Source organism: Mustela nigripes, chromosome 4 (assembly GCF_022355385.1).
Source record: "Mustela nigripes isolate SB6536 chromosome 4, MUSNIG.SB6536, whole genome shotgun sequence".
Classification (NCBI taxonomy): domain Eukaryota; kingdom Metazoa; phylum Chordata; class Mammalia; order Carnivora; family Mustelidae; genus Mustela; species Mustela nigripes.
The window spans coordinates 56,025,669-56,051,484 of NC_081560.1; the positions used below are offsets into that span (position 1 = coordinate 56,025,669).

A 25,816-nucleotide genomic window follows, 5' to 3' on the forward strand; every position below is an offset into this window, starting at 1 on the left:
ACATATGGAATACATACTTGGAGAACAGCCAACAAGAGACCTGCTTGAGTAATCTAAACACCCAAGCTGAGAGGGGTTAATATATAAAGATCAGCTTTGTACTTTGAAGTTTTCTGGACTTCATTTTGCCTAATTAAGACAAGATTTAATAATCAAACCACTGTACAAACATGTACCTGAAAGTATAGGTTTGTTTCTAATTTTGGGAAGAATTCTTAACAGATTCCAAGGAATCAGCTCCACATGGGAGAAGGTCTCTGATAAGATTTGCTTTTCTCATTGCTCAATGCAAATGCCTGCTTTTCATCTTGGTTTCTTCCATGTGACTGAGGTTAGCATCCGCCTGTCAAAATCTCAAGTGTCATACTAAAATATAAAGATTCTGTTATCAGCATGCCACAGAGTCTGAAATAATGTATTCCAAAATATTCTTTAAAGTATTCCTAGGAATCTAAGGAACTTAATTCCAGATCAAAATATTATGAGGCAATGGGGTGGGTGGGTGGCTCATTCAGTTCAGCATCAGACTCTCGCTCTCAGCCCAGGTCATGATCTCAGGATTATGAGACTGAGTCCCCCACGGGGTCTGCACTGGGCATGGAGCCTGCTTAATATTCTCTCTTTCTCCCTCTTCCTCTGCCCTTCCCCTGCTCATGCTCCCTTGCTCGCTTGCTCTCTCTCTCTTTAAAACAAAACAAACAAGAAACAAAAACAAAACCCCCAAAACAAAACAAAACAAAACAGAATATTATGAGGCAAAAGGTAGGATTCCCAATTTTTCTTCCTTCATAAATTTTTCGCATCAGTCACCGGACAATTTACGTAGTAAATTTATGTAGTAAATACGTCGTAGTTTTAAGTAGTGCTGAGAGACCACAAAACAAACAAGCCAAACTCTACCACAATACAGCAAACATACACAGAGTCACATTCAAGTCAATGAGTACCAGGCCACTCTTACAAGAAGGAAATTGGTCTCCTCCAGGGAGACTGCCTTGGTACAAAATAATTTCATAAACTTAGAGAAATGTTGTAGCAATAACAGCATCAACCTGATGATATATAAAGAGCATGTGGTATTGTGGACTGCCATGTGCAGTGTAGTAAGAGACAGCACGAAAGACAGTGGCCATGGCCATCCATCGCCAGCGCCCATCTCCCTCCCCTGCAACCCCACATCATCTTTGAAGGCAGCAAAGGGCTGGGCTGTTTAGTTGTATGGTCTTCAGCCCGAGCTCCCTTCCTGGCTCTGCCTGTGAGAACAGAAAACCTCTTGCCCTGCCTGCAGTAAAGTGAGCGCCTGATGAAGAACCCCTTTCTCCTACTGCTATTAGAAGGGTGATTAGACCTTTACCCATGAGGCACTGCTTTGTTTCTGTCACGATGCAATAAAGCTCTTCAACAGTAAGCCAATTTTTAGCTACCTTTAGTAAACAGAATGGCGTTTCTTAATAATCATACCTCTACAGATACTTGTAGATGATACAGTAACAAAGGATAGGATATGAACCATGCTGTTCATAGAATCATGCTATATGGGACGATGATAATGACAATAACATGCCCAGGAATGAGAAGACTCGGCTTTGTAAACCTGTCATAGAGGAGGGTAGTGTCAAAACTGAGTAGACAAGTTTGCTTATGAATTCACAGAAGATGTTTTACGGGCCTGGCCTGCCAGACGTTGTTATATTGTAATCACTGTTTCTTTGTGGTTGCCTCAACAGGAGAGTGCCTAAGGATGTGGTGAGATACGGACATCAGCTTCCCACTTGGCCACAATAAGGCTGCCAGAAAATTACCACACATTTCTGAGAAGTTGCTTCAAATGCAGTTTGGAATAAAATGGGGCATGCTAAAAAATAGAACATGGATACATACAAGTTGCTGAGAAATATTTGTGGGCTCACCTTGTATCTGCCTGCACCTGTGGGAACTTTTTGAGTTGTCAATCCACCACCTTCAACTCTGCCCCAAGCCTATTCTATGAAACCAAAAAAATGGGGCTCTGCACTCATGTGCCTGTATGTGCTTCTGAATTCAAACAGGTCCTCAATCATAGAAGCCCTCACCAATCAGTTATCTCAGTGTTGCTACAAACATGCTGTGAATGTAATGAGGGTAAAAATACTGATATTGTGATGCTGTCCCCAGGGCTAGGATGGCAATCTCCTGTCAACGATGATGCAGAGATACCGACATTTTCCTTTTGTGTGCCTGGACCCAAGAAGGGAACCCCACTTTCCCCACTGGTGGTTGTGACCTCCTGACTTTGACTTGGGGGCTTACTTTGTTCATGTGGATCTGCTGCTGGTATTGCTTCTGCTTCTCCAAGAACTGCTGGTGTTGCTGCTGAATGACCAGTTGAGCCAACGTGCTCTGAGGCAGAGGTGCAGACTGGGTTCGATTCAGGGGCCTGTGACGGGGTAATTTGTGGGTACCTCTAATGCCAGGAGAAATTCTCTCCTTTGCTGCCAACGGAGACTGAGGATGTAAGGGAACTCCACCTGAAAAAAAATATATATATATATATATATACATGTACACATATGCAGAATTTTGCTTAGGAATAGACAAACACACACACACACACAAAACCCACAGAAAAATAGATATAGGAGATAAATGTGATGAAAACTAGTGATTCTACCAGGCACACATCAGAAGAAAGCTAGGCTGTAGGGGATGGAGGGAGAAGTGCCAGAACATGAGACAGGTAAGCACCTGACTGGTGACTCACCAGTCATTGGCCTCAGTATGTATGAAGGTTAAATAAGGTGCAGTGTTTCCCCCCACCACATGTCTAGAGGAATAAACAGGAAAAGTAGCCTTTCCCACAAGACCAAGTCTCAGGGACATCCTTGTGTGACACTTTCAATCTTTAGGAGAGTCTTGAGCTAAAAAAAGACCTTACACCAGATCACGGATAAATCAAGCCCTAAAATGATCCGCAAATGGTGTCATGATTATTTACCAGCCACGAGAAGCTTCTGCTGTCGCATTTGTTCTTTCAATAAGAGATGCTGCAGGAGTGCTTGGTGGCTGCTATTAGGCTTTCCCTCTAAAGCAACGTGGGGATGGCTTGAAGTCGCTGGGATGCTGCCAGCGTACTGCCCAGGCAGAGGGACGCCTTGTCGGAGCGTCTGGGTCTCACACTTCTGTTTTTCTTTGAGTGAATTCGAAGCCTGTGTCAAGAAATAACAGAGATGGTAATCCTCTTTCACCCACTAGGTCTGTACAGCATTAGCGTAGTTTCTTATTCTGAAATTCTCCCTCCCTCCACCCAAAAGAAAACCCCATCTGACTGATAGCTAAGTAAGGAAAATGTATGACGGCATGTCTTTTTTTTCTTCTTCTGATTTTTTTTTTTTAATTGAAGTGTAGTTGACATACAATATTACCCACGTTTCAGGTGTACAACATAGTGATTCAACATCTGTATATACCAGATGTGCTCACCCTGATGAGGGCTGTCACCATCTGTCGCCAGACGAACTGATTACAATCTCACTGACTATATTCCCCTATGCTGTATTTTTCATCCCTGTGACTTACTTATTTTACAGCTGGAAGTTTGTACCTCTTAATCGCCTCTACCTCTTTTGTCCAACAGTGTGTCTTTTCAAACCAACCAAATTATTGGGTGAGAAATAAAAACAGAGTTGAACTATTGGAAATAAGTTAGTATTGAGTGCCATTGTACTGAACATAAAGATTTCTTTTCCACATTGAAAATGATGCTAATTTTAGGCTTAATAACTGGGAAGTTTATTTAAAAAATGTTTTAGCATACTGTTGAAGTAAAAAGGTATACTGGCAATGTAAAATGGATTCAAATTGCTAAACTAATGACTCTATCATAGCAGTGAAGAAGCTGGAGATAAAACTGTCTGTAGCTCTGGAGTTTCAAGCAAAAGGAGCAATTCCTCTAATAAACTCACAGAGCTATAGGATTCCAATATTTAATTTTTAAAATAAAATTCTTCAGCCAACCCAATGAAAGGTTATATAAAATATGCAGGACTTTGACTTAAACATGTATTTTGTATTAATTCACAACAGATCCCCAAATCTCTAAATATTGAAAATGACACTTTAGATACTTTTGTTTAATAACATAAACTACAAGTGAAATTAGATCAAATAAAAATGCTATTAAGAACTTGAAATGTATGATAACACAGTAATAAGGTAATAATAATTATATCATCAATAGTAATAATGAATTATCCTATTCAAAGAATTTAATGAATGGAGGTAATTTTGGTATCACAAAAGCAGAAGTCTAATACCTCAAAATTATGTGGCGTGTTTCTTTTCAAAACTCATGTTTCATCTTTCAAAATTACTGTGCACCAGGGAAGCAAAGCAATTTTCAGTGATGGAGAAATTGAAGGACAAAGAGGTAAATGGTTTGTCTTAGTCACATGGCAAGTCAATGCAATGTTTAATCTAGAAGTGATTCCTTCTCCTGGCTTCTTTTCCTAAAAAATTTCCCACTATTCAGTGGGGAAATGGAATATTAGAGATCCCTTTGCCAAAGCAATGCTAAGCTTGAAAAATTAATTGTGATGGCCTCATCCACACCAAAATGGAAGCAAAGAAAAATGAAACTTCAGTCCAAACCACATTGGTTTATTCATCCAACGGTACCAAATTGTATTACCATTGAAACCTTAAATGGTCTGGCATTAGTACTTGGTCCTTTGGGAAAAAATTCTCTCTGACCACATTAAAAGTGTTGTATGTTTGTGTTAGCTGGTAGGAATGACTTAGAACATGCAAAAAAGGGTGGACATAAAATGTTTATTCATGTGTCATAAGAAGCTTTTGTGTCATTATTTGCTTATCATCAGAAGAAGAGGAAATAGAAGAATAGAAGAAAAACTAATTTTTAGTAAGTGGAAATGTGAAAACATCATCCATGAATATTTATGTTCAGCTTCATCCCTAATTCCTTTTTTTCTTTTCATGAGAACCAACCGCTTACAAATGCTTCATGTGAAATTTCAAGGGGGTAACTGAAATCAGTTTATTTAAGCCTTTCGTCTTCAATTCTGGATATAAAACAACATCCAAATCCTGCTTTTTCCTCACTGGTGTAAGATTACTATATCATGTAAGATAACGTTCCACTCTATAAAAAATACCAAATATAACCAGATATCTTTTAGACTGATTACATAATATAGAATGAACTCAATTACAAAATTTATAATTTTAAAATGTCAGTACAGGTGTGCTTGTGCATAAATTAGCCCACCATATAGAGGGCTTAAATTCTGAAAACAAACGAGGCACAAAATGGTCAACTCTTAAAAAATTTCCTGGTGTGGGCATATTGTAAAAGACGTGAATTTGACTGCTAAAGTCTGACAAAATTGGTGCCAAGGGTTGAAATAAATTTCTCTTTAAACCCAATGTATCACATGACTTCCGTATAAGTACAAGTTAACTTACTCACAGTTCACAGATGAATTTTTCCAGGGAAAGAGTACAAATCTTTTACAATGGCTAAAATTTATATTATTTAGGGGAATATGTGTAAAATAACTATTGCTATCTTCTGCTAGTAGGACAATTACCTCCCAGAGATCCTATTTCAGATGTCAAGACTTTTAAAGTAATTGATTCACTCTGAATCTCCTGGGAAGAATTTAATGTTGCTCTTAGAGAGGTTTTCCAGATATGTATTCCTGAGTATCTCAGAGTCCATAACTTAAATTCCGAAAATAAAGTCATTCACAAAATAAATTCTATAAACATATGCTGCTTTGCTTTGGAAGCTATGACTCTCAATACTGGCCTGGGTTGAGTCTTAGGACTGCTACTCAATGGCTCTGTGACCTTGGGCTTTTAAGTATTCCAAGTCTCAGCTACTTCTTCAGTAAAAATGTGGCCTGTAATCTCTGTTTCATGGGATAGCTGTGCGGAGGTACTAAGGTAATAGATTTGGAGGTGCTTTCTTTTCTAAAACCTATAAAACATTATATAAATGTTAGTTATTACTTTTATATAGTAGATACTGTGGAACCAGTGTAATTCTTTAATTTGAAATCAAACTGAACGTCTCTGCACAACTCAGAGTGAAGTGTGTGAATTCTAGGAGAAGCGAACTCTACCAAGTTTCCCTGAAGTCTAAATATATGAGAAATGCAAGAAGAGTTTCCCTCCGACTGTATCCCTCAGGTCACTGTGTAATGACTCACGTTGAGCTGTGTTGGCACTGCCGGAAGTCCCAAGGTAATGTTGGGCAAAGAGGGAGAGGTATAAAGACTTAGCAGGTTCATGGAATCTTCATGAATTAGAATGCGTTGCTGGGACACCATTTGCTGTTGGAAAAAAATGAAAAGACAGTCTCAAAACATTACTATATCATAAAAGTTACTCTAAAATGTTCACATTTCAGAAAACAGATTTTATATTATCATAATTTGTCAAAATAGTGAAGTATTTTAATTGTTTATTTTATGATTTCTGTATCTGAAAGTTACATGTAAAATTATAATAAAATTGTGCTCATTAGACACAATCACAGAATCTGAAAGAAAGGGCTTCAATGTTTGGTGTGCAAAATTCTTTTTAAAATTCTACCTTTATCAACCATAGTCCATGTATCTACCATCAGCTGGTAAAGTACAACAATTAAAGTGACTAATTCCTACAGGTGTATTTTTGTATTACTGAGTGATGAGTATGTATCTAATACTGCTAGAATCATTATCTTTATATAGATTAAACATCACTTTACTGATGGGAACACTCACACAAGAAAATCTTAGATTAGATATCACCATATAGGACTTCTATAATTAATAGCATGGTTTTTTAAATATAAAATCTATGAATAGACAACTCCGTGTGTGCATGTTTAGATCATTCATATTCAGAAGCTAAGCTAAATGCTAAAATGTTATGAGTTCCCTGTGCCACAACAGGCTTCATTTACCCTGAAAATACCTTGAATGTTTTGGCATCACAGTCCTTTTTACAACAAATACCTTAATCCAATACTAAGAGTCATGTTTTCCCACATGTGGCCTAATATGGTTGCTTGAATTACATTTTCTGTTTAACTCTTGCTTCCCTCCCAGAACTCTTATACAATAAGAGGTACAAAGGTCTTATTAGACTAAGGAACTCTGGCCCGATATGGTCCCCAAGGGAACAACATCCCTGAAAAAGAATACTCCATGTAACAGTATGACACAGTGACTGCTTTCTTCCCAAACAAAAAGCATATGGGACTCCAATAATAGACCACCTCCAAGAGGGATATTGCACACACGGGCTTTGACTAAAGTAAATATAATAACTTGTCAAGCATGTTTGGGGGAGCTGTAGATTTTCCCCTGGACAAACCTGGGATATCAATTAACTGGGGAAAGTATCATGTGCTAATACAATGCAACCTCAGAATGTCACTGAAGAATGATGCGCCACCAAAACACAGGATGTTATTCCAAAACATCACCTCAATCATACGTTTGTTTGGAGATGAGTCGTAGCCTTAACATAATAAGAGCAGAAGGTTAAAGGAGATTTTTTTCCTCATTGCAACTTGGAATTCCAAGCTAACTCAGATTTTGTTTTTTCTCAAAAGAAAGTCAGATATTTGTGTATGAACACCCAGAGGCATAATAAAACCTTTAATATTACACTGACTTTAGATGCAACCCTTTACAAAATTAAGGTTGTCTAAAACGCCACTGAATGACGATTGCTGGAGACGATCTTTCATCATTACAGTAAGATTGCATGACTTTAGGAGCTCTGAGTAGCAATCGCCTATTTGCTCTAATTAAAAAGGCAAGCTTTTATTTTGCTTACACTCATATGCTTTTAACATTAATTTCTGGTTTGGAATATACGCTTGAACAAAAAGAATGTTTGAGGAAGTAAAAAATATTTTAACTAGCTTATTAGCAGCAAATAGTAATTTACAATAAAATGGTACTTCATTCACTTATCTGTTTTCAGAGAAGAGAAATACATGTGGAAAAACAAGCACTTCAAGTCATGTATAATATTCATTCCAGGTTGTATCTGCTTATCACAGCACTGAGACTGGACATGCACTGTGGGAAGGGCACCAAAGCACACCACGAGCCTCACGAAAGAGGCCCTCCTCGTTTCCCAGAATGAACTTCTGCAGTATCTTCCCACTGCATCCCAGGAAGCAAACCTACACTAAAGTAAGAAAAATATTTCTTCTTGGATGTAATGACGGCAGCAGCAGACTAGCTGCTCACGTGGGCTTTGACCAAAGTGAAGACATTTGGGAATATTCTTACTATAGGATTAAACTGCTAAAGTTTCATATGGCAGTAGAGTGGCTCCACTCCCTCTAACAGCGTACTGATTTTCAGCCCCTACTGTGTGCCAACCCCTCTGCCAGGGACTTTTTGGACATTAACCCATTCTTCATAGGCATTCTGTGGCTCTCATTATGCTTCAGTTATGAAGAAACTGAGTGATTTCCTTAATTCCAGTTCCCATTGGGATCCGCAATACAACTTTTAAACTGACCAAGATTTGTTGTCAGGTACTGGTGTAGAAGCTACACAGCCCTCTCTGCCACCATTACCAAAGGATACGGGAACCATAAAAAAAAAAAAAAAAAAAAAAAAAGTATGGGTGCGGGGAAAGCTTTAGGGGGAGGAGAGGAAGCAAAATCATATCCTGAGGCTAATGGAAAAGAATAAATGTGTGCAACTGGGAACCAGCTGACCTGGGCAGGAGAAGGAAGCGAAAGCCCTAGTTACTTTATAGACATGAGAGTCTTCAAGTCATGGAGACAATTCCTGAGGAAACAAGGGAAGTCTTGTGTCCCCCAGGTTCACTTGGTACATAGCTGGTTCTTCCCACAGAGACTGACTGGTATAGTATTGTTCCCACAGAACTTCAGGGACTTGGACATTACTTAGTTTACTTCCTTCAATTACAGACAAGGTAACAGGCACAGCTTTTTCATAGGACGACTAGAATCACAAATGACTTCACAGACCTGAAAAAATGTTTTCCTCAAATTATCTTCTTTACATACAACTTTCCTCAATACAGCTTTTCAATCAGCATAGTCTATCTATTCCAGGTTAGTGTTTTCCTAGAGCCAGAAGCTGGAGTTGTATTTTATCTACACTGCTAAAAGAGTGTGGACACACTTGAAAGCTAGCCGAACAGGTGGTGAGAGATACCAATTCACTGAGAAAATGAAGGATCCTGACCAGTATTCTTACAAGACTGGAAGGTTACCCCACCTTAGTATTGTGGTGAGATCACAAGCATTTTCAGGCAAAGCCAGGATTTTTTTCAGGAAGCAGTTTTGAAACGGATCCAGCCCTTAAATCAAAGCTGTGCTAAAATGCCAACGTTTTACATCTTAGAACACAGGGAGGATGGTTTTAATCTAAAAATTTTTCAGAATCAGAAGCTATTGCTGTAGTGAGATAAAATGGAAATATTAAAGATATAAATGACTATCTTTTAACATTCATGAAACAATTAACCAATAACAATTCAGCTGGATTAGCAGCGTGGCATTGGATGGTAGATGTACAAAGATGTCCTACATGACAAAGTTCATGTGCTAGTTAGGTGCACAGAAGAGTAGAAAACAAATTCCTATGACCTGTGAGAATTACTGTAATTAGAATAGAGTTCAATAACTTCAATGGCACCGAGCAGGGTGTCAGTTTTATATCAGGCTTTGATACACCAGAAGGAGCACAATGTGGAAAACAGGGATAGGACGGAGTGAGGTGTTGGGTCAGGGGAGACCTACTCACATCTCATTAATGACCTTCAAACTGTTTTCTCACCATCAGAGCAACTGGAAGCCCATCTTATGGATAATATTTACAATTCAGATAAATAAAATATACTGAACAATTATATGTCTCTCATAGAGCTATTCATTTTGCCATTGAAATCAGGAAGCTATTCATTTCAATGAAAAGACTCAATCTCTTACAAAAAGAATACTGGAAAAAATTAGAAAAACACAAAATCTCAATGTCACTGGGATTTAGAGAGGTAAAAACCTCTCATATCACTGGTGGGACTGCAGACTGGTACAGCAATTCTGGCAAATAATTCAGGACAATAAAATAGTTACGCTATATACCGTGACCCCAGAATTCTTCTGCAGGGAATTATATTCTCCAGAAATTCTCTCCTTAAGCTCTCATTCATCATCATTTAGGGTGATGTTCCTGAGTATGTACTGAAGCAGTTTTTAGTGATGGTGAGAGCTGGAGGCCACTGGGGCATCCAACCGGAGAATGGATAGGTACAGTGGAGCACTGGCCACCATGGATTGTTACCATGATTAAAATCAAAGTATTAGGTATGTGCATCCAAAATGACATGACTAGGTCCAAAAACATATGCTTAGTGATAAAAATAAGAAATGGAATAAGACTGGTAACACTGTGCCATTTATACTCACTAAAATTCTTGGATACAAAGCAGAAAATGCCTACGATGTAGAGAGCATACAAACAAAAATACTGAAGAGAATGACTGCCTATGCGGACAAGGAGAACGGAAGTGGGGACAGGAGGTACAGAGGAAGGAAGGGAGGGAGGGGAAAAGAATACTCTTCTCACTCTGAAGACAAGTCAACAGATGCCTTTGGTAGAACACTAGTTATGTAAATAATCACCTACTTTTTAAGAAGCTCATATAAAAAGTGGATATAGAATTTTAAATTGACTACATGTTCAAAATTAACCTACAATATGCACAACCATCAGAAAAAGAGTGTCAGTTACCTACAGAGTTCTGGTGAGGGGCAGTCGGGACTGGTGAAAGGAAGTGTGGTCTCAGTGCCCTGCACCCAGCTCTACCACTCACTGGCTTGTGACTGGCCAGCTGCCCACCTTCCCTGGACGTCAGCTCCTTGGGCCTGAGACAGAAGCACGTCTGACTTGCATGATCAGGCAACACCTGTGTGTATTAGGCTGGTATGCAGGAGGACAGGCTTGTAAACCCCAATGTGCTGCAGGTTTAAAAGGCCCCAGACCCCCAAATTAGACTTAAAAAAAAAAAGAGAGAGAGCCACATTAAAAATTAAAAACAACAACAACAAAACTAAGAAAGAATTCCAAGCCAAAAAAAAAAAAAAAAGTTAATCATTTAATACTTCTTACAGTTTTCACTGTAATTTTTTTAAGTAGTATTCATTTTCTCTTATCCTTTCAGACAGCCGATAGAAAATGAACAGCTCCACATGATGCAGAATTTTTTTAGAAACTTAAATCTCTAAGTTTTTATTTTTGCTGAACATCCAAGGATGTACTACTATGAAATGATCTGGTGACAAGAAATTATCCTCTGACAGGGCTCCCTCTCCATTTAAAAGGCACTGCTGAAGGTCTCATTAAAGGTCTTGCTTTACAATATTGACTCATGTTATTCCTCCTAAATGATTCTTCTGTCATAGCAACCTCTTCTCCCCAAAGATGGGGGGAAAGCATTTTATTTTCTGCCATCTAAAACCCTAGCTCCACACCCACGCAGAATGGAGCATAACATTTACAGCAAATGTCACAACAGCCATTATGAAACAATAGGCAGATGAGTCATGTGAGCTGGGGGCAAAACAAGTGACATTTTAGATGATTTCAGAGTACTTAACCTTATTATTAGAATCCTTTTAAAAAAATCATTTGTATCTGCTGGGGAAAAAAAAATATGATTTAAAAAATAGCATAGCAGAGCCAGCCACTAATGTTCAAATAGAAATAAACCAGCTGCTTGGCTACTGTTAACATAGCTATCAAATAAATCTACGGAATCTAAAATAATGGTGTTGATATTCGTGGAAACATCTGAAGCCACAGGCCCGCAGTATTAACAATAAAGTAACTAGATAGGTAAAGACGTTTCTGACTGGAGCTGGAAATAGAAACTCCTGAGGTTTCAGCTCCCCAACCAAGTTTACAAATGAGTAAAACAAGAAGCTCCAACAATCCGAGTTCAGGACTGAGCATATGCAAGAAATAGAAGAGATGGAACAGAAGTGGTCGGAGCAGATGGAGACTCGCTCTCACATGTGATTCGCTGGCTTGGAGACAAACATGCTAATGAGTTTTCCCTCCTAAGAGTCAGTATTGATAACAACAACAGAAAATGAACTCCTTTCACACTTCACAATTCACCATCCGCCTTCCCAACACTGATTCCTTACAACAACGCTTTTGGAGGCGGCATGGCTGCCGTTCACTAGATCTAAGGTCGGGGGCAAGTTTAGCGACTTAACTGATGATGACAAAGTAGCTGGTTTCGGAGCCAGGTTCCTGGGGAGCCTTCTGAATGGAAGACCCATACGTTTGAATTCACTGTGCCATTTCCTCAGCGGGGACTTAGGAGTAAATTCTCCTCCTACTTCTGTCTTCACCTCCAGCTATGTTATGCAGGACATGTGAATTATAAGCTAAAAATTTTCTTTTTGCCAAAAGCCTCAACATCAGCCTGAGATACAGCCTTACTTTCCTCCTTCCTAAGCAGTAAAAGGGAGTAGAATCCCATTCATGGGCTCTGGAAGAATTAGGTGATGTGCTTTTCTACTTACAGGTCACAGAATAAAGAGTTCATACAAATGTACACTGTTGAACTATTTAAAAATGAAAATTCACTGGTGTTATTTAACCGAAGATGGTAGAATATGCCTATTTTGTAAATGGTAAAGTGTGAAACTAGCTTGGCTTTTGAAAGTACAGTTGATGATGTATATTTTTTCACGCCTTGAAACTATTTTTGTTGATATGAAATTACACACTATTGTGAATCTTGGAAGATGTCTATAAAACTCTTACTAAATCCGAAATGATTGTTAATCAAGAATTGGCAGAAAATATTTGTTTTCCTCTTTTTCCAGTTTAGGTACAAGCATTTTGTGTTACACAGCTAGCATATTAATTTGTTGAGAGTTTCCATCTGAATTCTGCTGTCTCTTTAGCTCTCCACTATGAATTACATTATAGACCTCTGTAAATGGCAATGCAGCAGAAAACCACATGTTAGCCATCAGGGCTGAATTTTTTGTTTTGGGCCACAGAGAGGCTACCCATCAGTGCATAAAGGTCTGCCCACCTGGCCTTTTGGATCATAGTTCAGGCACACAATTAATTCATTATGAAGTAAGTCACTGCTTGCTTTTGAACTAGTCTTTCCAGCTTTGGAGGTGAGTGTCCTGTCACTGACCTGAGGAAATACTTCTACTCTTTCAAACTCCATTAAATCACATTTCCTTCTGTGTGTGTGTGTTGTTTTTTTTCCCCCCCTTACTGGTGGGGTGGAAGGAAAGGTCCGTAGTAACAGAATGTTCAGTAAGTAGATGAAAAGGTAGGGAATTCTAAACAGATTATTTGTGAAAGTGAAGGTTTTAGGAATAAAAAATAGATTAGAACAATGTAAACAAATTCCCTTAATTTTCGTTCTCCAATGTATTTTGAAATTTAAAGATAGGATCTCATGATCTGGGATATTCAATACAACAGGTCATAAAAAGTTTGAAGTAAAGAGAAAAATCTCCCCTTTTCCATTTATTTCTAATCTCAGAAATATATATTTCTTGGTTGTTCTTCTGTGTTGTACTAAGTACTATATACATAGATGTGTATTTATAATGAAAGAATACATATATCTTCCTCTTTAGTAACAAACCATATCTCTCCCCACCCTCTCCACCTCGGTCCCTCCAGAGAGGTAATCATCATGCTAAATTTTGTGGTCATTACACCCTTAACCTTTGTAAAATATACTTTTACTACCTATGCTTTCATGATCAAGAACCCGCACTGTTGTTTCTGAACCTCATAAAATATTATCAGATACTCTAAGTGGTCTTCTACATCTTGTAGCCCTAACAACGCATCTCTAAGAATCATACATGCTGTTGAATGTGGTTTAATGTGACATTTCTTTTTCCAGAGCCACAGAATTCATCTAGAGCTGATTCAGAATCCAGACCCTTTAGTGTTTCCGCTATTACTGAGAATCACATTCTTCAAACTGAGAGGCAATGGAAACCTAAAGTTTTTAGAACTGCCTGTGACAAAGTTGTTCTTTTCCTGGAAACTGACTAAAGGGTCACAGAAAACTGACCAGTATTGACAAATAATGGCACTAACAGAAATACGATACCTATAACCAATAGTCCAAAAATCCCACTTACATCTCTGATTACAAATATATGTGAAGTACTTATGCTATCTCGTATCGTGTTTTAGAATGGATAATGAAAAAGAGAAAGAAAACCATGAAAAACAAGAAATAGATGAAGGGTCTGGAGATAATGTGGAGGCCTGTATTGTTATTCTTTAAGTAGCTGAAGCTGATCATAAGCAAGAGAATGTCTATCTCTTCTCCCCATTTTCCTCGGAAAATTGAAGGAAATTTTTGAAATCTAGAATGCAGGTATATTCCTCTAGAGAGGATTTATATTTGCTTTTCCAGACACCTACAAACCCTAACAAATCTGGGCACTTTAAACCAAAATAACAGTTTGAAATTACAGAAATTTGGGCTATCACTCCATGCAAGGTCAAGCTTCTGGTTAAAACTTCTCAGGGAGAAATCCTGTGCCTGCTCTGGTCTGCATCCAAACACTTCTGGGGGTGGGGTGAGGGACTTACCAACATAGTGTAGACATGAGCTTTTGAAACTCCAGCTTAATTTCATGTTAGATTAGCCTCCTTGGTCACTACTGAGCCTGCCTTCTATCTCAGGTCTTGTGAGGCCCTAAAAACCAAAACTCAAAACTGAAGTTATACAGGGGCCCCTGGGAGGCTTGGTCAGTTAAGCATCTGCCTTGGGCTCAGGTCATGATCCCAGAGTCCTGGGAGGGAGCCCCACATTGGGCTCTCTGCTCTGTGGGGAGACTACTTTTCCCTCTTCCTCTGCCTGCCTCTCTGCCTACTTGTGATCTCTCTGTCAAATAAATAAATAAAATCTTAAAAACAAACAAACAAACAAACCCCCCAAAACTGAACTACGCAAATGTTCTCAGAGCAAGTGATTTCATTGGTTTCGGCCCTTAACTTAACAGAAATAACCTCTGGTTTTCTGCCTTCAAATTACATTTTGGCCTGGTAATTTTACAATTTAGAAATAATTTGTTATAAGTGTGTATATATATGAAATTGTAGAGACACAGATATTGGCATAATGTACAGAAGACATTTCTGTCAAGGGAATTCTCTCAAATCAACTGAGTTGTCTCAGGAAAGAGCAAAGGGAGCTCCTGTAAGTAGAAGTATGCTAGCAAAAGTTTGATAATTACACATTAGGAAAGCTATATAGGTGATGCAAGAATCAGAGATTTCATCAGTCTCTTTCAACCCTAAGTTACCACGACTGTATCAAATATAAGGAAAGAAATATGTTACAGTTACATATGAGAAGTTATTGTACCAGCTTTCCCTGCATAGAGCAAATCATGGTAAGGAGGCCTTACATTGACAGAAAAGAAAAAACAAGAGTTTCAGTCAATTGATGGTGTCTTCAAAACAGCTGATTCCCTAAGAATGGCTATTTCCAGACTGCTGCCATGGCTTAGCTTAATAACAAAATTATACAGAAGAATTCTTGTTGACTCACAAATTTATCTTTCTCTATTCTTATATCATTGGTTTCCATAAATTAGGTGTTGAAAAACAAATGTTATAATGGTTGACTGCGTACAATCAGATCCATTTCCTTTAACATTTCATTCCTCAGGAACAGAGTTCATATCTTATTTATTTTTATATTCCCATTGCCAGGCAAAATGAATGGCACGTAGTAGGTCCTCTGCTAATGTTTGCTCAGTAGAATCCTATGTAATACTTAAATTATTTTTTCATTACTCTCCAGGGCAATGGATAAAACCTACTTTGCTAGGCTGTTCTTCTGAGAGGTTTGCACAAAGTCTTTTTTTACTTGCTTTTGGGTCTACCCCATCAGAACAACCAAGAACCAAACCCAACACTACCGAGTTGCACAACTGCTGTGCAGTGTAACTAACAACTGCTGGGTAGCATCCCTAACAGTGTTTTTTTTTTTCCTGAGGGTTACATTTCCTTATTTCCAAACCATAATTGTCATCCAAACTTGGTAAATAAGATCAAGCCTAATTCAATTCCATACACGATAAGCCTATAAGAAAAATAACTAAGAACAGGTGGCTTTATACTTCAGAAATATCACTTTGTTTTATAGGGCTATTCAAGGATCTAATTTTTAAAAGAACCAAAATAGTAAAATAGTACCTCAGCATGAGGAGTAGGTGGCAAAACCGAGGTGTCGTTTTCAGGAACGTTTCCAGCTGGCCCATTATTTGGTGAGCTGGGACCAGACCCTGGAGAGCTGCTACTGACGGAAGATTCTGGAAGACATTGGGAAGCACAAGCTGATTCATGAAAACCATACAGGGATGAGCTTCGGTGATATTGTAAGTGACATATAGCACCAAACACTGTTTTCCCCACTATGGGAACAACAAGCCCCATGTCAGTCCACAAAAAGGACTGTGAAAAATTTTGAAACATTTCTGAATTCTGCTACCACTTTTCTCCCTGTGTTTTCACCATTAAGATACAATGCAGTACTCCAGTTTCTAGATAAGTAAGAATAAGAGCTAGAGAACATTATAGAAGATTTTGATGAGAAAAAAAAAAAAAAAAGGACATGGGTGTAAAATTCTGAAACACATCTTCTCCCTGCCTTTCTGTCTATATATTTTGCTTGCATATTGATCAATCTGATTTTTATCTTTGATTCTTTCTTATTTGCTTTTCTTTTAATGAGAAAAATACACATTAAAAAAAATACTTCAAGGAGCTTATTTTCTCCCAGACTCCTAACTCTGGCCTTTCCTGTGTGACTCAATACCAATTTCTCATTAATATCTCATTTTCATATCCTGTCTTTAAAAAACAAAAACAAAAAAGTACTTTTCTTACATCTGCCTTGTCAATTTAAAGTCATTATTTCTGTCTTTTGGTGCGATATTCAGACAGAAGTATTTCCTTATGTAGAAATCACTGCTGTGAACATGAGAATTCTAGGCCACAAGTACAAGCTACAACGGGATTCTACAACATGGGGAGGCAGGGGAGGTAGCAACTGATTTTCTGGGAACACTGAGAAAATCTCAGAGAAGAAATCAGATAGCAACAGGGGCTTGAAGAGAAGTGGAAGTAGTTCATGAAATGCGAACAGCAGAGAAGAAGAGAGTGCAGGAGAAGGCACTGGGAGGGGCCACGGCTGTGAATTGTTAAATAACATGGCTTTGGTGGGAAAAGGGGCAGAAAACTGTGGAACTTAAAAAACAGGGAGATAGCAAGTGGTTCCCATGTCAACTTTTGGGAGGAGAGGGGGCACAGGATTTGGAAACAGCAGGTACTTGAGCCTAGGAAATGGGGAAGGGAGATGCAGAGTTGGGAGAAGACCCACGATAGCAATTATCTGCTCTACGATGCCACAATGGTCTCTGACTACAGGAAAATAATTAGCTTGAAGATCTAAACAAAGCTCATCCACATTATGTGAAAGCTGGCAGAGAAAGGTGGGGGGGATAGGTGAATAAATCTGTCTCTGGTAGTTCAGATCCTCCAAAGACATTGAGAATAAGTACAACATACTAGTTTTAAAAATCTACCAAAGCGTCCACAAGTCCTAGCTCAATGACCAGAAATGTGCATCAAATAAACATACAAGTCCCTTTCTGAAAAATATGGTATTTCAAAAATAAAGAAACGTGAGGGAAACTCCAGCAAATTATCATCTCTTTTAAGTTAGAATTAAGTATTAGCCAGATATGCACTGAGCAAAATTCCACTGCAATGTAACATGTGACAGTGGGGGAGAAGTTACCATCAAGAAGAGCTTGATAGGAAAATAGAAGAGAACACTGGGATAAATAAATATGCCCTTGGATTGATCAGATTCTAAAGCAAAAACAAACAAAAAAAGCAAAGCAATGTATATGGCTTTCTATTTTCATCAAGTTTTCCTGTTATAAGGGAGCGTACTCTCTCCAATTAGAAAAATCTTTATTTACATTAGGCATTTGATATGTTCATCTTCTTTACATTAAAATAGATTCATTTCCCCAACCCCACCAAGTACCTCTATTATGAAAGCTTAATTAAGATTTTTATTTACTTAGGTACAAATCTGTGTTCTGAAAAAAAAAAAAAAGTCTGCAGCTCTGAATTTAAATTGGTCCAAATTAGTGATTATATTTGATACTGAAAAAAATATACTTTGGTAGAATAATATTTATTTATTTATATATGCATTTATTTAACATTTCTTATCTCTCAAGGAAAAAATCTTCAGATAAAGATTTTTTATTAAATCTGTATTAAATTTATTAATCTACCAGGAATGAGTAGGAGACTGCACATTTTGCTTTTCCTAAATAACTTGTCAAACTACCACATTGCATTAATATTCTGTACTTTTCTACTCCCACTTCTGCAATCTTTTCCGTATTATCTACCCAAAGTAGGTGTTCTTATGGCCACAGGAGATACAGAAAACAAATAATTTTGGAAAATTATTACCCTTTCCTGCTAAGGACAAGATCTGATCTTGGAGAAATGATAGCAACTGACTACACTGGTATAAGCACAATCTTCTGTGAGAATGGGAAAAAAAAAAAAACGGTTGCCGATTACCACTTCTCTATGGATGCAACCGAAGGAAATGACCAAATACAACGCATGTAGGTCCAAGTAGGTACTTGATAAACAGTAGTCAGTATTATTATTTTGGCTAGCCTTTTTGGTTCTTGTATCCCTAAGTCTTCTCTAATTTCAGATCAGGTACAGCTGGGACCAGAAAGCTTTGTAAGACATCAGGTTGAATTTCCTAACCTGTTCACCCCACCACTAACCAGGCAGCTAAGAAAATAAGAACGCTTCCATTGGAGAGTAGTGAAAATGACAGTTTCTTTCCCTTCCTAAAAGGCAATATATCCCCCTCCTGCCATAAGTCCCAGTTCACTAGTAAACACATAAAGTCATTTATGAGTTCTGTAAATTTGTTGAAAAGTCAAGGTTTTGCTGTTCCACATAGTTTAATTTTCCCAGATGTATTTTGTACATTCGTGTCTGAGTATGGGGGAAGTGTTCCTCTCGGACCTCCCTCTGCTCATTTCTGATCAAATTTCATTAAAAGTTATACTCTTCTGGTTGGCATTCCTAAAACGGACTGCCTGTTTCTGAAAAGATGAAGGTGAACTTTGGCATTCCCTAGTTATGCCTAGATTGACACACAGTTCTGTTTTTCATTCATTTCCTGTTTAACACAGTTGGTGAATGCATGGCAAGGTTTACTGAGCTACTTGTGCATGTTCAATAGAATTTCCTTTTAAGACATGTTTCTCCTCAAAATAACTTTTAATACGCAACAGCCATATTTATTCTACGCTATTTATTTTCATTCCTCCTACCGGCATTTTTTAGTGTATGTCTGCACAGTCCTCAATTACCTGTCACCTCAAACATTCGCTTCTTGAATGAAGTGACAACATTTCCATCCTTCCGCCTGAGTAAGGGGCTGCTTCTCCTCTCTGCCACTTTCTGTTTTAACCTGGACCGCACCTTCAAGTTGGGCTCAGAGGCTGGGGATTGAGACAAAGAAAATAGATAAAAATTAAAAAATAGAGAGCCAGTTGTTCCTGTGTATAAAAAAACGGCTCATACTTTTCTTGGTTCCTTCTCATCTCAAATTAAAATCCCAAGCATGTAAATAAGGCATTAACTCTAAATGAATTAAACAGACAAATATAGTAATTATTTCTATGAAATCTACTTATTTAAATGGAAAGTGAAGAAAGAGTAAAAATATAAGTTTTCTACTTATTTAAGCTGACAGAACTGGGATTGCTGGGAAGTTTAATCACTAAATATGTTTGGGTCAGTGTAAGATTTATTATACGTCATTGTCAGCTCTTTTAATTCTCTCAAGGGTGAAACTCAATACCCACAAAAACAGTACCCTAATGTGATTTTAGAGACTCTGGCCTGACTTCTGGTAATAAGAAGACACCTCTGTAGCATACAATTTATGTCTAATTCTGACTTCTGGAATATTTCTTTGTCAGTAGTCTCTAGCCTGAAATCCTGGGAAAATATACTTGGTATCATAACACCAAACCAAATAGAGTCGCTATGAATAAGCCTTTCTACAGATTTAGTACACAATCAAGAAGAGAGAAAGGGTGGCCAACTCTTAGAATAGAAAGTTCTGAGTAAGGTTATATACTCCAAAGTACAAATGCACATTATTCCTACATAAGTTATTATTATTTTTTGGTTAAACTATTCTAAACAGTGATGCGCTATAATTTAGTTATTATGGATTAGATTTCTACATAATTATACTCTAAAAGAATGGAAACATTAGATTGAATCCCTACATAGTACAAATTAGTGTTGATCATGATAACAGTGCTGGGGGGAGGTAATGGAAAGAGGGTATCCAAAGACAACTAGCATTCACAGAATGATTTCTATGTCCACTACTGTTCTAAATGCTTTGTCATTATTAACTTGTTAAACCATAATCTCTTTATATTTGATTATATTAATGAGGAAACCAACACACAGAGAGGGTAAGTAACTTGCCCAAGGTCTCATAGGTGAAAAGGGATGACACCATGGTCTGTATCTAGATAATCTAGCTCAAATCTACTCTTCTAAATACTGAAAATATAGCTACTCCACCTTTCCTCATGTATAAACACCCTAACAATTATAAACCATTTCCCAAAGAATTCCTAATCATCTCAGATACAATGTTATCATGCAGCCAGAGTTTTTGATGAGTGAAAATGTTTTCTTCGAAGGAATTTTGTATTTTTGCCTGACTACAAAGGCTATTGAAGTAGAACTTACAATCTTTTCTTTCTTTCTCTCTTCTTTGCTTGTTTTTATGTTTAGACTTCAAACATCTATACTTTAGTTTTGTCTTTTTCTTTTCTGTTTCCCTTCTCTCCAGCTCTACCCTGGATTGAGAACCCCTGCATTCTAGGCTTACTTGGAATAAGGCAGGTGAAATAGGAGCTTGAAAGAAATATTCAATTATGAAAAATAAAACAAGTTAATTTGTTGGTGTTATACACCTGATTCTATGGCTGAAAACCGTGAAACAGGACAGCTTGCAAATACTGCAGAGTGGAAGGGGGAGTGGGCAGAGAGCAAGACGAAGAACAAGAAGCTCAGTGTCTGAAGCCCTGAAATGTATCATTTTCTGGGCCCCCCACCTTGAGGCAAAGAAGGTAAATAGTTTGGGCAAAGGACCAAGGACCTTCCAGACTTTCTGGGAGTGTCAACCCACTTTATCTTAGTAGAGATTTCTGAATCTGAAATATTAGCATCGATTCACCCAGGATTAAAGGGAGAAAAATGGAACTGTATTAATTCACTTAGATTTACCTGTATATATTTATTTTAAAATTCCTTGAAACACTCTAGTTTTTGTCTCTAAAAAGCTGTCAGTCAGTAAATATACTCATCTGAAACCAAAAAAGGAAAGGAAGAAAGGAAGAAATGAGGAATCTGGGCGCCTGGGTGGCTCAGTGGGTTAAGCCTCTGTCTTTGGCTCAGGTCATGATCTCAGGGTCCTGGGATCGAGACCCGCATCGGGCTTTCTGCTCAGCAGGGAGCCTGCTTCCTCCTCTCTCTCTCTCTCTGCCTGTCTCTCTGCCTACTTGTGATCTCTCTCTGTCAAATAAATAAATAAAATATTAAAAAAAAAAGAAAGAAATGAGGAATCCCTATGTGCTAACTATATCGGTTTCCACTGTAGCCTTGCTATAATGTGAAGACAAAAATAAAGAAAAGATTCTTAGACTTTAATGTAGATATGCCTTTATGATGAGACTTAAAGTATTAAATGCTACCGACTTGCTGTCCAGAGGAAGTAAATCAACTGATTTATCACTGTAAATGGGGTAGAAAGTACACTATGTTTTCTGTGGGAAGAGGTGACATTGAGTCTACTTTCCAGCTATGGGATATTCAGTGAGACTCTAGTGTTTTCTGATCCTGACTCTTCACTTATGAAACCTGAAAATCGGCCCCAAATCCCCTGTTTCTCAGTCCAGTCTTCTTCCCTCTCCTCACACACTGCACCAGCTGGGGCCGGGTTTCTGCAATCAAGACAAAAATGTGCCAAAAGCTTGGAAAAACAGCATATGCCATTTAAACATTCTATATGAAATCTAGAATTCCATAAGCTTTTTAGGAAAAAATGACTTTCCAGGTCAGCACATAGCTTTCAATCTCATGTTTGTCTGCTGAAGAATGGGCTGGATATACAGTTCTTAAATTTTTTTCAGAGGTCAACACAAAAAAAGTGAACACCAGACTGGGAATGAGAATTGGGTCTGCTCTTGTTTCTATCAGCTACTGAAATCAATAACCTTGAAAAATTCATAGTTTCACTGAATGTCCATTCATTGATGCCAACAAGCTACAGGTTACTAGTAGTGTACAGAGGACACTGGTTTTGGGTGAATTACTTTGTTTCTTTAAAGCTCAGTTTTTCATGTTAAATTGAGGGCAGTTTTTTCTTTTCTTTTCTTTTCTTTTCCTCCAAGGATTCCATTTTCCTTCTGTGTCTGAGCCCACAGGACTAAATCCTGGGGTTGCATCACTCCAATCCTTTGCTGGTTGGATTTCATTTGGGCTCACCTACTGTAGGACTTTTTAGTGACAAAGGATTAAGGAGGAAGGAGGAGCCAGGGTATCCTTTGCTCTTTGTGTTATGGTGTTGTTCTGTCTCTTCCTGATTTCATCTCTGTCTAGAGGCCTCTCCATGCTTCCAGCTTTCCCAACACCCCAGGAACATTATCTCCTCTCCTTGCTTTTTCAGCCCTTGGGGTGGGAATGACTTCTCACTACTGATATTTTCTGGGTGCCATAACATCCCTAAGCAGTTGTAAGTTGTAAGTAAATATTGTGTAGGTTCTATTTCCTACCAAGGCTCCCATTCACAAAGTCCCACATTTTGATTGTAGAATCACAGAGATAGTGTCTAGTAGAGCATAAACCAGTGGTTCTCAGTCAGGGGAGATGCTGACACCATGGGATGACTGGCAGTGTCTGCAGAGATTTCTGATGGGCCATGTGGGGTATAGCTATTGGAATCTAGTGGGTAGAAGCCCGGGAGGTTGCTAAACATCCTATAATGCCCAGGACAGCCCTACAACAAAGAATTATCTGGACTCAAATTTCAGTATTGCCAAGTGTGAGAAACCTTGGGGTAAGCAATCAGTAAATGGCAGTTGTTAATGACTGTGCTACACGGGGATGATCAAAGGAAATAATATTATCTGTTAGCAATTCTTAAAGAGGATGTAGAAGAATAAGAAAGAAAAGAGTATCAGAAACCAGGGTGTACTATAGGTTGATTGAAAATATTCAATATTTCAATATATTTTATACTTAGAAATTTGTTTGTAAACAATTTTTAAAGATTTATTTATTTGAGGAAAAAGAGAGAGAGAGAGCACATGGCATGGGGGGTGGGGGAGTGGGGAAGGAGAGGCAGATAGAAGGAAAGGGAGACAGAATCCTCAAGTAGACCCCCTGCTAAGCGCAGAGCCTGAACACAGGACTCAATCCCATGACCTGAGCCAAAATCAAGAGTCAGACACTTAATGGACTGAGATCCAGGTGCCCCATGAAAATATTTTTGATGCCACTGGTTATTTCTAAAGAAAGCAAACCAAGTCAACTTCATGCAGAAAGATTTAATTCTCAATCTTCGGAGTGATACTATCTGAGGCATCGTGATATTTTTGTCTTTATCAATTGAGGATGAAGCTTTTTAAAAACTAGGAATCATTAATATTCTGTAAGTGTAAGAGGAATTTATTTTTTCAAAATACACAATACACAGCTTTTCTAAGTAAAGGCCCATATCCACTAGTTCTAGTAAAAAGTTTTGTCTGTATTTCAATACTGGTTTTGAACCACCAGAGACATTAGTATCTCAATGGTGATACTGAAGGATAGAATGATAGATAACCATCATTTAGTCCTTGCAATGCTTTATACACTCACTCCTAATATTTTAGAAGCCCACACACCGAAGCTCAGCATGATATATATACCCACGGAGTCGAATTAATGACCTATTGTGCTGACTCAGTTTGCAGTTAGAGTTAATTCCGTTTTTAATGCTCTGGTCTCCCCAAAGGCTGAAGATTTCCATTCCAGTGACTTACTAATGGGATGCTAATCCACAAGAGCCCAGAAAGAGATCACTAACTGGGGAGACATTCTGCTTGTATCTCAATGTTATTTCATGCCTAGTTGCACTAATTGCCTTTCTATTTTTACCCCACACCCATCACTCTCTACATCTCAATTAATCACAGAAACAGAAGGCAAGCTTTTTAGTGTGTGTGCCCATCTGAGTGCCTTTGTCTGCTGAGATGAAAACCCTGCATGAAAAATTGATCATCATTATTTAAATGAAAACAATCAATATTAAAATAAAGAGGACAGACTTAAAAGCTTTTGCTCTCTTCACTTCAAAGAAATTAAGAAGGGAACAAAAGGAACAGAAAACATATGCAAGATGCCTCACGAGCTAAATGTATTTCAAATCTTACTTCTCCTACTGACATCCATGGTGCAGAGTGAACTCAGGCATGGCAAGGTAGGGGCAAAACCACCAGGAAAGAAATAGGAGAGTTAGGTAGCAGAAGCCTGAGTTAAACAATTAGGATTCCAATAGTAAGTGACAAGGTCCAGACTTGTCATTTCACTGAAAGATTTGGTGTGAGTGTGGGGGTGTCGATTTTATACACATGCACACACTTATGGATATGGAAAGTATTTTCTGCAGAAGCAAACAGGTCTCTGACACCAAAAAGACCAGACTCAGATTTCAGTGCTAACTTTTCATGGACTAACTGCAACCCTGGGGGAGTTGTTTGATCTGTGAATCATTTTATCATGTTTCACGGAGCAGTAATGATGCCTACAATACGGACCTCATGCTGCAAAATTAAAAGAGTGGAATAAAGTGCTTAGCTGAACTGGTTGTCTGTTCAATAGATAAATAAGCGAGTGTTTAAGATAGTTTATATAAAAGACTAAGGAACTTATGTTAAAACAAAACAAATAAAAAAAGTGGAAGGACTGCGAGCTACAGCTGGTTTACAGCTTTTGCCTAATGCAATGTTACATATTAAAAACAACAACAAGAATAGCAATAGTCCTTTTTCTGATCTTTTACTCAGTGTATTTAAAACCCTTTTTTGTGGGTGCCTGAGTAGTTCAGCAGCTTAAATAGCTGCCTTCAGCTCAGGTCATGCTCCTGGGGTCCTGGGATCAAGCTCCACATCAGGCCCTTTGTGCAGCAAGGAATCTGCTTCTTCCTCTCCCTCTGCTGCTTCCTCTGCTGCTCCCCCTGCTCGTGCTCTCTTGCTCTCTCTTGCTCATGCTCTCTCAAATAAATAAATAAAACCTCTTTTTTTTTTTTTTTGTAAAGATGTTATTTATTTATTTGACAGACAGGGATCACAAGTAGGCAGAGACACAGGCAGAGAGGGGGAGGAAGCAGGCTCCCCACTGAGCAGAGAGACTGATGCAGGGTTCCATCCCGAGTCGAAGGCAGAGGCTTTAACACACTGAGCCACCCAGGCACCCTAATAAAGAAATAAAACCTTTAAAAAAAAAAAAAAAACACCATTTTTTGTTGGTAATTGACTCCATGTATTTTCCTTAGTCTTTTTACTTCCCTGTTTATAATTACTATTTAATTTAGTTTTCTGTCTTTTTTTTTTTTTTTTTTTTTTTAA

General features: G+C 38.2%; 1 protein-coding gene across 10 annotated transcripts in view; it reads right to left on the reverse strand.

The window, feature by feature from the left end:
* The window catches only part of HDAC9 (histone deacetylase 9), a 936,353-nt gene that overhangs the window by 386,051 nt on the left and 524,486 nt on the right, over window positions 1–25,816 (reverse strand). For 8 of the 10 annotated variants that reach the window (XR_009403815.1, XM_059396742.1, XM_059396744.1 and 5 more), the window contains 5 exons: window positions 19,487–19,618; window positions 16,257–16,372; window positions 6,210–6,332; window positions 2,975–3,185; window positions 2,290–2,507 (listed from right to left, as the gene is read on the reverse strand). Coding sequence is in view for 9 of the 10 variants with exons in the window: in XM_059396742.1 (XP_059252725.1) it covers window positions 2,290–2,507; window positions 2,975–3,185; window positions 6,210–6,332; window positions 16,257–16,372; window positions 19,487–19,618 (800 nt within the window). In the remaining variant the exon portion in view is untranslated. The remainder of the gene's footprint in view (window positions 1–2,289; window positions 2,508–2,974; window positions 3,186–6,209; window positions 6,333–16,256; window positions 16,373–19,486; window positions 19,619–25,816) is intronic. The other 2 variants (XM_059396749.1, XM_059396748.1) reach the window with 1 other exon arrangement.